This window comes from Sapajus apella, unplaced genomic scaffold, assembly GCF_009761245.1.
Source record: "Sapajus apella isolate SASKATOON/1434 unplaced genomic scaffold, GSC_monkey_1.0 scaffold36, whole genome shotgun sequence".
NCBI classification, from domain to species: Eukaryota; Metazoa; Chordata; class Mammalia; order Primates; family Cebidae; genus Sapajus; species Sapajus apella.
In genome coordinates, this window is record NW_022436976.1 from 31,828,592 (window position 1) to 31,844,671 (window position 16,080).

A 16,080-nucleotide genomic window follows, 5' to 3' on the forward strand; every position below is an offset into this window, starting at 1 on the left:
TTAAGGACAGCAAAAATGTTTATTTGAAAAAATTACTATGTATTGAAAATATACATTAGAAATTATTACATACTTCCATAGCATTCCCCCCACCCCCACCAGAAAAGTAGAAATATCTGCTTGCTATGCTAATGCCATAGGTAAATTCAAACAAAAAGTAAATCATCCTTAGTCTCCTTTCTTCAAATGTTAGAGCTGGGGGGAGAAAGGTCAACTTGTACCTACTAATCAATAGGAATTTAACAAGTCCCAGTCTTCCACCGCAAGACATACATATTTCTGCTTTGAAGGTTGTGAAGAGTTATTCTGTTTTGTCTCTGACTCCTCAAAAGGTCTCTTCGTGCTCTTCTTTGACTCCTGGCTTGAAATAGCTTCGTGTTTCAACACCGGCCCATGGCAATCTGGGGCTTTCTCTTTATAGAACTGGAGTTTCTCAGAAGAGTTCAAGTGGGTGTCTGCCACAGGATGCTTCAATGGGGCTTCTGCTCGAGACTGCTTCCCATCTGTGACAGAAGGGAAGGGTGATGAGTTCACTCCACTGGCATGCTAATTCCCTCATCAGTCTAGGATAACCCCAGGGAAATGACAAAGGCCCAAACAGGGTGATATCTGCATTGACTGCATTTTGCCTTGAGTGAGGTCGCCATGGTGTGCATGCAGGCACAGACTGAAGGCACAGACTCATACTACAGTCTGACAGATTTGGATTTAAATCCTAGATCTGCCTCTTCTCAGAAGTGACCGTGGGCAAGTGACTTCTCTGAGATTCTGTTTAATCGCCTCTACAGGGATACAAAACTTATTTCATAGAGTGATATGAAGATAAATGAACTAATGTATATAAAGTGATTAGCACAATGTTTGACACACACTCAAAGCCCCAAAAATGTTAGCCTTCATTATTAGAAATCTGGATTTGAATCTGTCTTTTAAGAGCCAAATAGCAAATGATACAACCTACTTTACATTTTTTTTTGGTAAGCCCTGGATTCTTATTTTGCTACCTTTATATTTCCTTCACTTTAATTTCATCATTTAATTCCTTTTCTTTTAAAATCACGTTAAAATATACATAACATAAAATTTACCATTTTAGCCATTTTTAAGTGCACAGTTCAGTAGCATTAAGGACATTCACGCTGTTGTGCAATCATCATCACCATCCAGCTCCAGAACTCTTTTTATCTTGTACAACTGAAACTCTGTACGTGTTAAACAATAACTCCCCATTCCTGCCTGCGCCACCCCCGCCTCTCTAGTCACAATTACCATTCTACTTGCTCTATGAATCTAACTCTTCTAGGTACCTTATACAAGAACAATCATATGATATTTGTCCTTTTGTGACTAGCTTATTTCCCTTAGCATGACATCTTGGAGGCTCATCCATGTTGTGTCAAAGTTTCCTTACTTTTAAAGCCTGAAATATACTGTATGTATATTTCACATTTTGTTTACCCATTTATCTGTTGATGGACATCTGGGCTGCTTCCACCTTTTGGCTACACATAATTCTTTTTTAATCTTCCATATTCTGTCTACTTTTGTACCGCCACAGATCTTTTTTGCAAGATGGTACATAAGTAAGTAATTTTAAAAAGCTGTCTTCCTGGTGCTGGTTCTCAAAGCTAAGTGTGAACTTACACTGTAAGCTAAGCTAAGAGAATATAAGTCTTGGTGATCATAAATAAGCCAATACTATCATTATTAATTTTTCCAAGGAGGAAAAACAGGCTAACTGCTTTAAGGATGCAAATAAAGGGCAAAAATCTTCAAAGGAAAGGGAATTTCTCACAGAAGTGCTGAGCTGCCGTTCTAGGCTTTGAGGTTTCCCGTGGCTTCACAGCTTCCGCAATCACACGCTCCCACTGCAGAACAATCTGAAACATATTTGGAAAGATTTGAATCCAAAAAAAATCTTGAGATTTTAATCTCAAGCCTTTCTTGTTCCCTTTCTATAAACACAAAGCCCTCTGGTAAATCTGACTTCAGATGACTGGTGATAAGAATGAGAACCAAGTCAAGTCTGCATTTTCTGTTCTAATGCAGGAGCTGAGTGAGAATTCGAACACGTTGGATATATGCATCTGCATGACTAAGGGAAACCTATAAAGCTGACTCCCTATTTACATGTTTATTCTGAGCTGGAAATAAATTACATATCCTTAAACTAAATACTAAAACTTAAAACTTTAGTCATAACACTTTTCACACATCCCTAGACTTATTCTTGTGCCTTAAAATATGCCAACTATAACTCAAACCCTTGTAGGTAAAATGCCTGTTTCCATATTTTCATAACACTTCATGATCAGTTTTTATTTTTTAAACTGTTACGAATGTATTTTTATTACAGGCTGCTACCAATTCTTTTAGAAATACGGCTGAGTATAAGCTATACATAAAGAAAAGCCAATGACTATTTCAATGTACCGTGAATAACAAGAACTTTAATTTTTTTTATTATGGAATGCAATGAAATGACCATAAAAAAGGTCCAGAAAAACATTTTCAGGACATAGGCAATACAACACAGAGTTTAAGAATACAGTTACAGGCTGGGCACGGTGGCTCACACCTATAATCCCAGCACTTTGAAAGGCCAAGACAGGTGGATTTCAGGAGTTCGAGAACAGCCTGGCCAACATGGTGAAAACCTATATCTAGTAAAAAATACAAATACTAGCCAGGTGTGGTGGCACATGCCTGTAGTCCCAGCTACTCGGGAGGCTGAGGCGCAAGAATTGCCTGAACCTGGGAGGCAGAGGTTGCGGTAAGCCAAGATCACACGACTGCACTCCAGCATGGGTGAGAGTGAGACTCTGTCTCAAAAAAAAAAAAAAACACAGTTCTAGGCCAGGCACAATGGCTCACACCTGTAATCTTTGCACTTTGGGAGGCGGAGATGGTAGGATCCCTTGAGCCCAGGAATTTGAGACCAGCCTGGGCAACATGGTGAAATACCATCTCTATTTAAAAACAAACAAAAAACCAGTTCCAGAGTTGGCTCCACCACTTACTTGCCAGGGGACCCATGGCAAGTGATTTAATATCTTAGTAGTCTCAATTTCTTCATCTGTAAGGATCAATGATAGTACATACTCCATAGAGATGTTTTAAGGATTAAATGAGATAATACATATAGAGTTTAAGCACAGTGTCTGGCACAGAAAAGGCATTTACTAAATATTAGTTGCCATCTCTTCTATAATTTCCTGGTTATAAAAATGGGGACAGATTTCAGAGAAGACCAGGATGGATTAATCGAATGTGTTGACTCAGTGGGCAACAGGGAAAATGGTGCTTCCTTCCATGAAACAGAAATAAGAATGTCAGTAAGAGCTGGTGGGGGATAGGGAAGAAAATGAGTTTGGTTCGGGACAAGCTGAATTTGAGGTGCCAGGTGGAGATTTACAAAGGATACTTGGGAATGGGTCTACTAGTGTCTAAGAATGCAGAGTCATCCTCGCAAGGACAGCTGGAGCTCTGAGAACAGTCAAAGAGCACCTGGAGAGTGTGTGGAGGTGTAGAAGAGGAGAGGAACAAAGAGGAATGAGCTATAGCCAGAGAAGTGAGAAAGTTGGGGGAAAGCCAGGAAAGAGGCCCAGAGAAAACTCATAAGGGATGCATGTTTCTATCGAATGCTGCAGGAAAGCCAAGGAGGGGGAAGAATATCACCACTCGCCTTCAAGAGGACACTATCAGTAGAGCAGTGGAGGCCAGAACTAAATCTCAAGGGAGTAAGAACTGAGGAGTCACTGAGGGGGTGGGACAGACAGGACAGGAAAAAATGCACAGCTGCAATGGGGAGTGAGGACCATGCTAGAATAAGGACACCCTATGTTTAGCCAGAGAAAGCAGACAGCCAACAGAGGGGGATACTGAAGATGTGAGGGGGGTGGGCAGTAGGGGAAAATAATTATTAGTAAATATCACAAGGGAAGTTGAAGATCTTAGGGAATATAATTTTTTTAAAAAGACAAAATAAATAAAGAGCTTGTGACTGGAATAAAGAAGCATACTTGTTCCCTTGGATAGGAGGGAAGTGGAATACCATTGAAGAAATGGAGAAATTCTGAGACAGAAATAGGGAAGTAAGTGGACCATATTGTGAGATGGCTTCATTGTTCTTTGTCACCTAATAAGAATGAGGGTAGGTGAGTAGGGTCAGCCTGAAACAGTTTCAATAACAAATCCACAAGACATAGGTAAAGCCCTGCTGCCAAGCCCCAGGGGCCCATCTGAGAGTGGATGGACAGGAAGCCGCACTGGTCCAGTCAACTCACTCTCAGGCCAGGCTGCCAGGTGTTTTACTTGATCCTTCCAGAGCCCTGCTCAAGAGAAGGCCTAGTTTCTGCATTTTATGGATGAAGACACAGAGACTGAAAGTTGCCTTAGGTTGTACAGCTATTGGGTTGCTGAGCCAGGATCCCAAGTCCAGGTCTTTCTGACTCCATAGCCTATGCTCTTTTCACCATGTCACCTGCTACCAAACTGCATCAAGCCTTTGTAAGGCCATCCCACACCTGCCCCAAGTGCACCTAGGTCTCATACAGCACTATAAACTTTGTCTGGCAATGCACCATGGTAATTATTTCATCATGCATGTTCTTGACCAAGCTAAGAATGCTTCTGAAACATGGACTCACCAGTCTCCCTGCTTACCTGTGGAGAGCTGATGCTCCAATCAGGCAGTTGGATAGTTCTACCATTGTGCATTATGGCTTGGAGCTAAGAAGGGATCCAGGACAGTTTGGTGGGTCCTCTATGCCTTCACCAAGAAACACCTGTTAAAAGTGTCTAAGGGAGAAAGGCACCAGCCACAGGGAAGGTGGCATCTACCTGTGTTATCCTACTTGGTTACTTTCTCACTTCCAACTTAAGTGAAAGACTCTGAATCCCACTTAAGTCTGTACAAGTAAAGAAAGACCATTAAGACAAAAAGGAGTCAAAGTAAAGTTCTCTCACTGCTAAGACTCAGTAAGAGAAGGACAAAAAAGTCACCTCCTCATGATGGCTGAGAGGTAAGAAACTTTCCCAAAAGAAAAAGAAAAATCATATTTGAATCCTCATTTGCATGACACCAGAGTTTATTCTCTCTCCAGTATATACACACTACTAAGATAATCTATCCTTCAGAAGTGGAATCAGACCACTTTTTTGTATAGCAAGCCAGAGTTCACTTATTTTCTGAGTCAACTGTAAGATGGCATTTTCTCCTAAGTCCAGTAAAGACAAGGCACAATCTAGTGGCCAGAGCATGAGATATAAGGTCTGGCACCAATTCTTTAAGTACATGGGCCAGTTATAGACCATCAGGGTCGCCAATTTGACATGAAGATGAGAATTTAGCCAAGAACTACCAAGTGGATTACCATTTATTCAATGTGTTGGATAAGACACCTGGAATTAAAATGAAAAGCTGTATCAACCGCAGGGAAGAAAAATCTGGAGTACCTGATCAGCCCAGCCTTCTGTCTTGCAGTTACTATGATCAAATTCCTTCAAAGGCACTTTGGAGTGAACGAGGCCTATGTGGGTCTGGAGCTTGTGCTTGATGGTTTTGATGTCCTAGTGAGGCAGAGACAGATCAGAAATGCAAATACATTTGGTTATTTCTTACTTGGTTTCAGTAGTAAATAAAGACCATCATACATAACAGACCTTTCTAAATACCAATCAGCACAGGCAAAACATCAAATTGTTGATCTAGAAAAATGAGAGAAGGAACCAAAAGTCTTACCTTGAGCCCTGTACCCGAGATATCTAAGCAGTTAAGTTTCCTAAAAGAAAAGAGGTATCCAATGCCTGCATCTGTGATCTCAGGGTTACCTAGATGTCAAAAACAAGGTAGCATTCTGTTACAATATAAATGTTGTAAAACTGACAACTAAAAATAAGCTCAGAAAAAAGTCCAGTCAATGATAAACTATAAAACATTTGAGTCGGCAAACTTTTCAAAGTAAATCAAATACGGAGGTCTGACCTTTACTATTTGAAATATAAAAAAGCCACTCCCAGTGATCCTTAAAGATGCTTTACACTCCCATGTTCATTTCAGCATTATTCACAATAGCAAAATTATGGAGAAAAAAAAAAAAGATGCTTTACAGCTCTTACTTTCTAGGAGTTGGGGGTAAGCAGAAAAATAAATGAACCACGTAGTTATTCCAAAGGGTTTAATTTGGAACCATATGAAAACACATATAAACATGTATTAAAACGGTTAATCGGAGGCCAAGCATGGTGGCTCACACCTGGAACCCCAGTGCTTTGGGAGGCCAAGGCAGGCAGATCACGAGGTCAAGAGATAGAGACCATCCTGTCCAACATGGTGAAACCCCGTCTCTACCAAAAATACAAAAATTAGGCTGGGTGTGGTGGCTCATGCCTGTAATTCCAGCACTTTGGGAGGCAGAGGTGGGTGAATCAGCTGATGTTAGGTGTTCGAGACCAGCCTGGCCAACATGGTAAAACCCTGTCTCTACTAAAAATACAAAAGTTAGCTGGGTATGGTGGGACACGCCTGTAGTCCCAGCTACTTGGGAGGCTGAGGCAGGAGAATCGTTTGAACTCAGGAGGCAGAGGTTGCAGTGAGCCAAGATCGCACCACTGCACTCCAGCCTGGGTGACAAGAGCAAAACTCCTTTAAAAAAAAAAAAAAAAAAACAAAAAAAAAACAAAATTAGCCAAGTGTGGTGACACATGCCTGTAGTCCTAGCTACTCGGGAGGCTGAGGCAGGAGAATTCCTCGAACCTGTGAGGTGGAGGTTGCAGTGAGCCGAGATCGTGCCACTGCACTCCAGACTGGTGACAGAGCAAGACTCCTTCTCCAAAAAAAAAAAAATAAAAAGGTTCATCATACTTTATTCATGGCCATTTCACTTCCAGGGTAAAACCTTTTATTTATTTTAAAAAGATATTCAAGGGAATTTAGACACAGATACTATCACCACTCTTAGCAACTTGCATTTTTTTTCAGAATCCTTTCTTCTGTATTACTGTCTCACATCAGAGACTACTGCACTTAGCCCTGAATCCTCAAGGCCATAAGCACAGTGCCTGGCACACTCTAGATGTTCAAAAAATATTTGTTGTATGAATATACTTCCCGGGGAGGTAGGCAGGACATTCATTATTATCCTTATTCTTCAAAGGCCAAAACCAATGCTCAAAGTGGTTTAATAACTTGTCTGTTAACTGGCAGTAAAAGTGGCAGAGCCAAAAGGAGCAGAAGAACCCCTGCACCTTCTATTCTTTTGGCACCATACTGTCCTGCCATAGAGTCAATGGATGCTCAGTTAAACTGTAAATGATCTCTGCCAACTACATCTTACCACTAGTGTCAGTATCTGGTTAATCCAAGTAAGTTATCACAATTGTGGGTTCATCCAGCTTTTCATCATGCAAACATTGATAAAATAGGACCTAGGTGACAGATACCAAGGATCAGCGACTCAAGGAAAATAAAGATGAGTCAAATGTCCTTTAAGTATGCAATGAATATGGTGAAAGGTGGCTCTGTTTGCACAAATCAAGTGGCATGGATCAAGTATAAGGGTTTTTCCTACTCTAAAGAGGTAGTATATGTTGCAAAAGTCATTTGGTCAGGAGTCAAGTCAGTCCCGCTCTGCCACCAAGTTTCTATGGCATGCAGGAAAGTCACCTTTTCTTTCTCACCTCTACAATGAAGAGGAAGAACTAGATGATCTCTAAGGCCATTCTTCCAACATTAAAGTAATCTATAATTTTGAAGAAAACTTACATGATAAGTCTAATAATGTTAGATTTTCAAGGCCTCTTTTCATCACTCGAACTGGTGCCGTCATCTTCCGCACTCCAGCATCAGATAAACAATTATCCTTCAGGTGGAGCTGAGTTACACTAGGGAAACAAGGTACATACATAAATTACTTGAAGAGAGTTTGAGACAATCTAGGTATAAAAACATGCTTTGAACATTTTCATTTAAAAATGTAACATATCCTCTACCTCTTGTTAGTTCATACCCAGTGCATTTAACAGAGTTAAGCTCTTTTGGGCTGGGCATGGTGGCTCACACCTGTAATGTCAGTACTTTGGAAAACAGGCTGGAGGACCACTTGGACCCAGGAGTTAGAGACCTCATCCCCCCAAAAAATTAAAAATTAGCTAGCAAGGTGCTGTGTGCCTGTGGTCCTAGCTACTTGGGAAGCTGAGGCAGGAAGATGGCTTCAACTGAACATTTCAAGGCTGCAGTGAACTATTATTGCACCATTGCACTCCAGCCTACATGACAGAACATGACCCTGCCTCTTAAAAAAAAAAAAAGGTTTTTTGGTGCCACTTCTGTTACCAAGTGAGGGTTAATTTCGTGTCATGCAGTACTAATTTCAGATGGCAGAAGGCACTAAAGGTATATTACCGAATGAGGTAAACAGGGTCTTCAATTAAGGGTATAAATATACTTTAAGACAAAAGCTGCTTTTCTGACAAATCGTGTGAAAATCAAAAACATGCTAAATGTGTCAGGAAAGTTTGAAAATTCTTTTTGCAAAACAAACAATCCTCTAGTTTTAACCAGCTTTATAAATCTAGATTTTCAGATTGGGTTAATAAGGTATACCCGTAACCCAATCCATCCGATGATAACCTGAAATTGGTTTATTAATATGCTCCATTTTCACCTAAGGAATCTGAGCCTTGGTGCTAATGAGCCTCACACAACAGTAGTATCTTTGTGTGGGGCAGTAGGTAGTTGTCATTGTCAGAAGCAGGCCTCTTCTAAGTAACTTTTATTTACTAAGTTACTAGGTTACTAAGTAACCTAGGTTATACCTAGGTTTGTAATGCTGTTGATCTTCTGGGTATTTATAAAACCAGAGAGGAATCCTTCTGTCCTCCTCTTTGCTGGCCAGACTGAATAACCTCAGATCAGTCACACTATTTGTCAATTGTATGAACTGGGCCATTTCTTTAAATCATAGTTCCTGAAAAGAACTTCTTTGGCTGTCTTTAATAGTTCATTTTCTTTATAATTACAGCTCATTGAGAGTTAAAGTAGCAAACAATATGACTGCTGACTATGGTATAATGTCTCATCCCTTGCTAGAATAAACTAGGACTGGATAAATGAAGGGCAAAATCTGAGGCAGGCAGATCACCTGAGGTCAGGAGTTCAAGACCGGCCTGGCCAACATGGTGAAACCTCATCTCTACTCAAAGTACAAAAATTAGCCAGGCGTCGTGGTAGGTGCCTGTAATCCCAGCTACTCAGGAGGTTGAGGCAGAATAGCTTGAATCCGGGAGACAGAGGTTGCAGCGAGTTGAGATCACGCCACTGCACTCCAGCCTGGGCAACAAGAGAGAGACTCCATTTAAAAATAAATAAATAAAAAATGAAGATTTAAAAAAATAAAAATAAAGGACAAAACCATTTTCAACCCAAGTAGCTTCAGGTATCACATGTTAAAATAAAAGTTACTTAGAAAAAAAGTGTCAACTGATTTGAGTCAACTGACTGACTTCCTAAGAGTTATCCTATACTGCTTTTACCAAGTAAATGGAGACTGAAAATATTTTAGAAAAAAAAAAAGGAAATAAACACAAGAATGGAAAGTAATCAGCACTCCTGAAGATAATCCTGTTGGAACAGCCTTTAAAAAAAGACTGAAACAATTCATCTGCAAGTGGCGACAGGTACCTAGACAGGGCTTCATTGGTGAGATGTTCTAGAAGTTCATGCTCATCTCCAAGTTTGCAACATGAAAGATCCAGGCAGGTCAGCTCTCGGAAAGACTTAATCTCCTCAAGCTTTTCTGAAATCACCAGATACCTATGGAGAATGGAGAGCAATCAATATCTTCCCCCCCACTCCTTTTAAAGCATTACCATTTGTGGATTTGTATCATAGTCAATACCCCACCATTCCATCAGGACACAGTACTATGGAATAAGCAGACTTCGGTAATTACTACCAAGGCAAAGCCTGGATTTTTTAATTAGTAAATGCCTGGAACAACTTTTTATGTGATGGTAGAATAAAAATTTTGAATAAATAAATGTATATTAACAAAAGCAAGTCACAAGAGAAGACATCTGCTTTGCTATCAGACAGACCTTGGCATTGGTGTTGGGGCCATACCTGGGAATTTCCAAAGTTTAGGATACTCAAATTTTTATTACTAATCTTTTAAAGTGGCTTTTAATCTAATGCTCAACATCTAGTGATTTGAAAACTGGAGCAAGGTCAAGAACTCTGGACTCCAATCTGCACATCCCCAGGAACATACCAAGAGATAGTTGGCACATCACATTTTATCTTTTCTACTCAAACACAAATTTGAGTACCTGTCCACTCCCCTGTGCCTCTGCTACCCTAAATTTACTCCAAATGTACAGCAAGACTGTGACAAGGACTCACTCCAGTCTAGATGGATATTAAGACAAACACTGAGCACGAGCAACTTAATTACATTGTAGCACCTTGCTGAGTTGTTAGCAGTAAGCATCAGGGAGGCCTCTGGAGAGGGAAAGGAGATCAAAATGGCATTCCACAGCCCAGGATGGGGCCTCCTCCCTGCTTTCTAGTGGTTCATCTATCTCAGATGAGGTCAGTGAGAAAAAATGAAAGGGATTAGGTGTGACAGGAAATTGACAGGAGAGGATCCTAAGAGGACAAGGAAACTGACTTGTGGCAAGAGCAAGCCTTTCTCATCCACCTTCCTCTTGGATGTCTAGAAGTTTCCACAGCAAGATGGTGTGTTAGGATTAGTGGGGTTATACCTAAAAGAGTTCATACCTCTCTTCTCTCAGCAGAAACTGCCAAAAACAGAATGGAATAATCAGAGGGCAAGAGGGAGGTTAATCTCTTTTCTTCCTACTTCCAAACAAAAAAAGATGTACTCAAACTAATCACTATCCTGACTCCTAGGTACAGATGGCCTGAGGCACTGATACCCCTTTAAAGGGTGGAACCCAAGCTGCCTGGAGACCGAGCTCAGCTGGGTACACAAAAGAGCCTTATTTACTCAGATGTATTTTAATTGCACTGTAAATAAAGCTGCTGTTTTCCACCTTCCAATCACAGAGTTGAAGTGTGTTAATGGGGATCTAGGGGATTACTGGCAATCAGAGAAAGGAAAACACACATCCTTTGATCAATTAACCAAAAGATTTTTAGTGATTCTGAAACAAGGGTTCCATGCAAAGGATGTAACACTGTGTAATATGATTAAGAAACATTACAAAACTCAAGGTTGAGGAACAAACATACTAGGCCACAGACACTACTAGATGCTAATCTAGGACATAATCAAAGCTCTAGGTTCTTGCTTGCAACCAGTCTTCCAATTTTCCCTTAAAGGGTTCAGAACAGTACAGTGGAAAAGCAATAGAAAGAGCATAGACCAGATCTGAGTTTGGATTCGAACAGCCCTAACTACTTGTGTGACTGTGAGACAGTTACTTAACCTTTCTGAGCCTCAATTTCTCCAGCTACAAAATGGGGCGAATGATTACTTCTTTTCAGTATTATTAAAAAAAAGAGAAATAATATTTTAAAATTCCATGGCATCTTGCAGACCCTCATGAAATAGTAGCTATTACTGCTATGTCAATAGCAAAGGGTGGTATTTTAAGGAAAACATACTTGCCTCCCCGTGACCACCGGTGGGATTAAAAATCACTGGGGTTTCAACAAAAGGGAGAAGACAGTTTTCATAAGGTTGGAATCCAGTTGCAAAGACACTTGCTTCTGGCAGGTAGCTTGGTGACTTAACCCCAAGATAGCAAGTGCCTGCTATCTAATTATTTTATTTTCATTTATTTTTTCAAGCTCATTACTTTTGATCTGAACCCTTTTGTGTTGACACAACCTCTTGGACTGCAGCTGCAGCCCTGGATTGCAAGTGCAACCTCAAATTTCCTGCCCTCTATTTTCCTTTAAGGATGTAAAAGGAGAAGAGAGGTTTTCGATCACAATTGAAAAATCTTACATTTGAATGAGACAGTAAAGTCTGGAATTGCTGCAAGAAAATATGGGCTAAAAGATTGTGCTAAAAATGTTTCCTATATTTTCTGGCCAGGCATGGTGGTTCACACTCGTAATCCCAGCACTTTGGGAGGCTTGAGGCGGATAGATCTTGAGGTCAGTAGTTCAAGTCCAGCCTGGTCAACATGGTAAAACCCCATCTCTACCAAAAAATACAAAAATCAGCTGGGCATGGTGGCAGGCGCCTGTAGTCTCAGATACCCAGGAGGCTGAAGTGTGAGAATCGCTTGAACCTGGGAGGCAGAAGCTGTAGTGAGCCAAGATCACACCACTGCAACTCCAGCCTGAGCAAGAGTGAAATCCCGTCTCCAAAAAATAAAAAAGTTTTCTATATTTTCTGATTATTATAGAAATGTAAATGTTTCTTATATTTTCTGACAACGTATCATTTTCATTGGAGAAAAATTAAGAAAATATAGAAAAGTATAAAGAATATAAAATCAATTCCAATCCCACCTAGACTACTTTTTGGTAGGGTTCCTTTTTCTATCTATGCAATACATACATTTAAAAATCTATTTCTTAGGATGTTATCTTAATAGCTACATAATATTTCATCATATAAATGTACTATAATTTGCTTAACTAATTCCCTACTGTTGAACATTTAGTTTTTAGATTTTTTTAGATGAAGTCTCCCTCAGCCACCCAGGCTGGAGTGGAATGGCACATTCTTGGCTCACTGCAACCTCCGCCTCTCAGGTTCAAGAGATTCTCCAGCCTCAGCCTCCTGAGTAGCTGGGACTACAGGCGTGCACCACCATGTCTGGCTGATTTTTTTGTATTTTTACTAGAGACGGGGTTTAACCATGTCAGCCAGGTTGGTCTCAAACTCCTAACCTCAGGTGATCTGCCCACCTTGGCCTCCCAAAGTGCTGGGATTGCAGGAGTGAGCCACAGCGCATGGCCAGTTTTTAGATTTTCACTTGTACAACAGTACTAAATGAACACTCTTATATAAAAATATCTGTTCCCATCTTTGATCATTACATTAGAGATCAGGATAGATTCTTATATAAGTAGAATGGGTCAAACAAATAGCATAGGTGTTTTCAAGGTTCTTGATACATATTGCCAAACTGCTTGTAGAAATGCTACACTAATTCATGTGCTCATCAAATGTGAATAAAAAGTGCTATTCTCATCACAATCTGACCAATCTGCCACTGCAACAGTATGCAGACATCGCAAATGGATAAACAGCATTTTCAATAGCATGGGAAATGTTAAGCTATAAGGGTAGGTGGGGGAAAAAACAGAATACAAGTTGTACAAAGTATATATTCTCAAATGTATAAAAATACATATTTGAAAATGATCAACATGGTGCGATTATGAATTTTTTAATACTATAATTTTATGTTTTTCCCAAATAGTATGTATTGCTTTCATAAAATAATTTTAAAACAAGGTATACATCATAATTCTATTGTGCCACTGTTTTAACTTTTCTAAGATGAACATCAGTAACTTGGAAGAAAAAACAAAGCGTAAAATGTATTTTTAATGCATAAGCTACAATGAAATATTGCTTGACTTTTTCATTTAGGCAAGGTAATTTTTTTCCTTTCCACTGGCAGCAGTCCCAAGCCCAGCCATGACTGAGACCACAGCCCAGAGACAGAGCTTTCAAGGTGCCTGCTCAGTTTATGAGCCAAGTTTCTGTTCTTTTCTGCATGTGTTTATGTCTTTTCTTTTTAAAATACAGTATTTGGCCTGTGGTGAAACCATTAATTCTATGAGCTCATTAAATAAAGATCATTTCTCCTTTATTAAGCAGATGAGCTTAGCTTCTGTTTGCTGGTATGGCTTTCTCTTACATATATTTTTTCTGTTTAGCTTTGTTATAATGTTCATATGGATTGTGCATCTTAATAGTAAGCTGCCAGTGGGCATGGTGACTTACGTCTATAATCCCAGCACTTTGGGAGGCTGAGGCAGATGGATCACCTGAGGTCAGAAGTTCTGGACCAGCCTGGCCAATGTGGTGAAACCCCGTCTCTACTAAAAATACAAAATATTAGCCAGTGGTGGTGGTGGGCACCTGTAATCCCAGCTACTTAGAAGGCTGAGGCAAAAGAACTGCTTACACCCAGAAGGCGAAGGTTGCAATGGGCTGAGATAGTACCACTGCACTCCAGCCTGGGAAATAAGAGTGAAACTCCGTCTCAAAAAAAAAAAATAGTAAGCTGCCTTTCAGGTTTCTAATCACAAAATAGTTCATACAGTGGTATACAATAAAGTTATTTAAAAACCTACAAGTATTGATAAATGATTTTTAAATTTTGTGAAGAAGGCAAGGTCCATAACAGTGTATGCGACATGCTGCCATTTGTATAACAAAAGAGGGAACTACATAGAACACTGTATAAAGTGTCTCTGAAAGGATATTTTAAAAACAGGGAATGGTGTTTGGTCTCTGAGAAGAGGAAACTGAAGATGAATAGGAAGAGGCTTAAGTTTCATTTTATGCCCCTTTGTGTCTGTGTTTAAATTGTTTGCCATGTATATTTTTATTGCTTTTTTTTTTGTACGTTTTTAAAAAATTAGATGTTTTGAAAGTGTTTTTACATGATGGTAGAGTAAAAATTTTAAATAAAGCATATGAGCAAAGGCAAGTCACAAGAGAAAATATCTGCTTTCTCAGACAACAGACCTTAGTGTTGGGACTTCATCGAGAACTGCCAAACTTTAGGATATTTGAAATTTTAATCACTCAATCTTTTACGGTTACTTTTTATCTAATGGTCAGTGTCTAGTGGTCTGAAAACCAAAAACAGGGCCAAAAACTCTGGGTACTAATCTCCCTATCTGCAGGAGCATATTTAGAGATATGTGGCCAATGACATTTTGCCTTCTCTTTGAAAGTTGGTAGGAGAATATTTTCTACCTAATGGAGGAGCTGTGACAATCAACCAATCCTTGTAAAATGATTTCAGAATAAAGCTAAGTGTTGTCTGAGAGGTGAGGAGGAGGAAGCAAGAGTGATTTTTCTCAAAATGGTCTGTCACTTTGTATTCAGAAGTTCTAAACTGAGGTGCTATTTGATGAGGGAAGCCCCTGAGCCCACTAAGCCCCAGAGCCTGACAGAATTAGCACGCCCAATAAAATACAGAATAACCTAATCAGAACACCCACCTGTTTCTCAGACACAAGGAGCAAAGCACCAAACTTCCATAGGCCTCAGTGAATTTCTGTAAAGCCCTCAGCCCTGCACCTGGCTCAGTGAATTTCTGTCTGGCTTCAGCAGCAGAGAACAGCTTTTCAGCAATCTGCTCAGGAAAGCCAATAAGGGAATCAATGTGATCCACATTGTCGGAGATGAAACCCAGGACAAGGCTGAAGAGGGATTTGGCGGAGTACCGAAGATTCCCCTCCCGGGTGTATGTGAAGATGAAATGATCAGTCTTCTCTTTCTGCGCAGTGTCATCTTCCCTGTTCATGCAAAGCTCCACGGAAAAGCCTTTGGGAAACAGTCTGAAAGGCCGTGGCTTCTGCAGGCTACTCCTGACACCATCCAGAGCCAGATTGACCACGTGCAGCTGCCCGTTTTCTCGCACGTAGATGGGCCCTGGGTCCAGGTGGCTTTCTGAGCTGAGGTAGTAAGACATTGCCTTGGTTTCCACTGTAAAAGCAAGGCAGACGGAAGCAAACCCAATTAAAATGCCATTTGTAACATGTAACTTCATCTTGCTGTGCCCAGGGCTTTATGAGCCTACCAGGCAGGCCTGGTGGCTGGTTTAGGAAAAGCAAAACTCACCAGTTGCCTGGGAGCTTTGGCATTCAAGGTTGCCTCTATTGCCTCACCTGGAATGCCCCTTCCTATTCTCCCCCTTTTCTGGTCTATCTGGCCATCTCCTACTCATCTGTTAAAACCCAGGTCAAGACTGAACACAGTGGCTCATGCCTATAACCTCAGCACTTTAGGAGGCTGAGATGGACAGATCACCTGAGGTCAGGAGTTTGAGACCAACCTGGCCAACATGGTGAACTCCGTCTCTACTAAAATTACAAAAATTAGCCAGGTGTGGCATATGCTTGTAGTTCCA

At 40.4% G+C, this 16,080-nt stretch overlaps 1 protein-coding gene across 4 annotated transcripts in view; it reads right to left on the bottom strand.

The window, feature by feature from the left end:
- The window catches only part of LRRC42 (leucine rich repeat containing 42), a 21,446-nt gene continuing 5,366 nt past the window's right edge, over positions 1-16,080 (bottom strand). For 3 of the 4 annotated variants that reach the window (XM_032296918.1, XM_032296917.1, XM_032296915.1), the window contains 7 exons: positions 15,170-15,656; positions 9,683-9,814; positions 7,766-7,884; positions 5,744-5,832; positions 5,458-5,571; positions 1,796-1,880; positions 1-503 (listed from right to left, as the gene is read on the bottom strand). In XM_032296918.1, coding sequence (XP_032152809.1) covers positions 229-503; positions 1,796-1,880; positions 5,458-5,571; positions 5,744-5,832; positions 7,766-7,884; positions 9,683-9,814; positions 15,170-15,642 — 1,287 coding nt within the window. In that variant the 5' untranslated portion in view covers positions 15,643-15,656 and the 3' untranslated portion in view covers positions 1-228. The remainder of the gene's footprint in view (positions 504-1,795; positions 1,881-5,457; positions 5,572-5,743; positions 5,833-7,765; positions 7,885-9,682; positions 9,815-15,169; positions 15,657-16,080) is intronic. The other variant, XM_032296916.1, reaches the window with a different exon arrangement.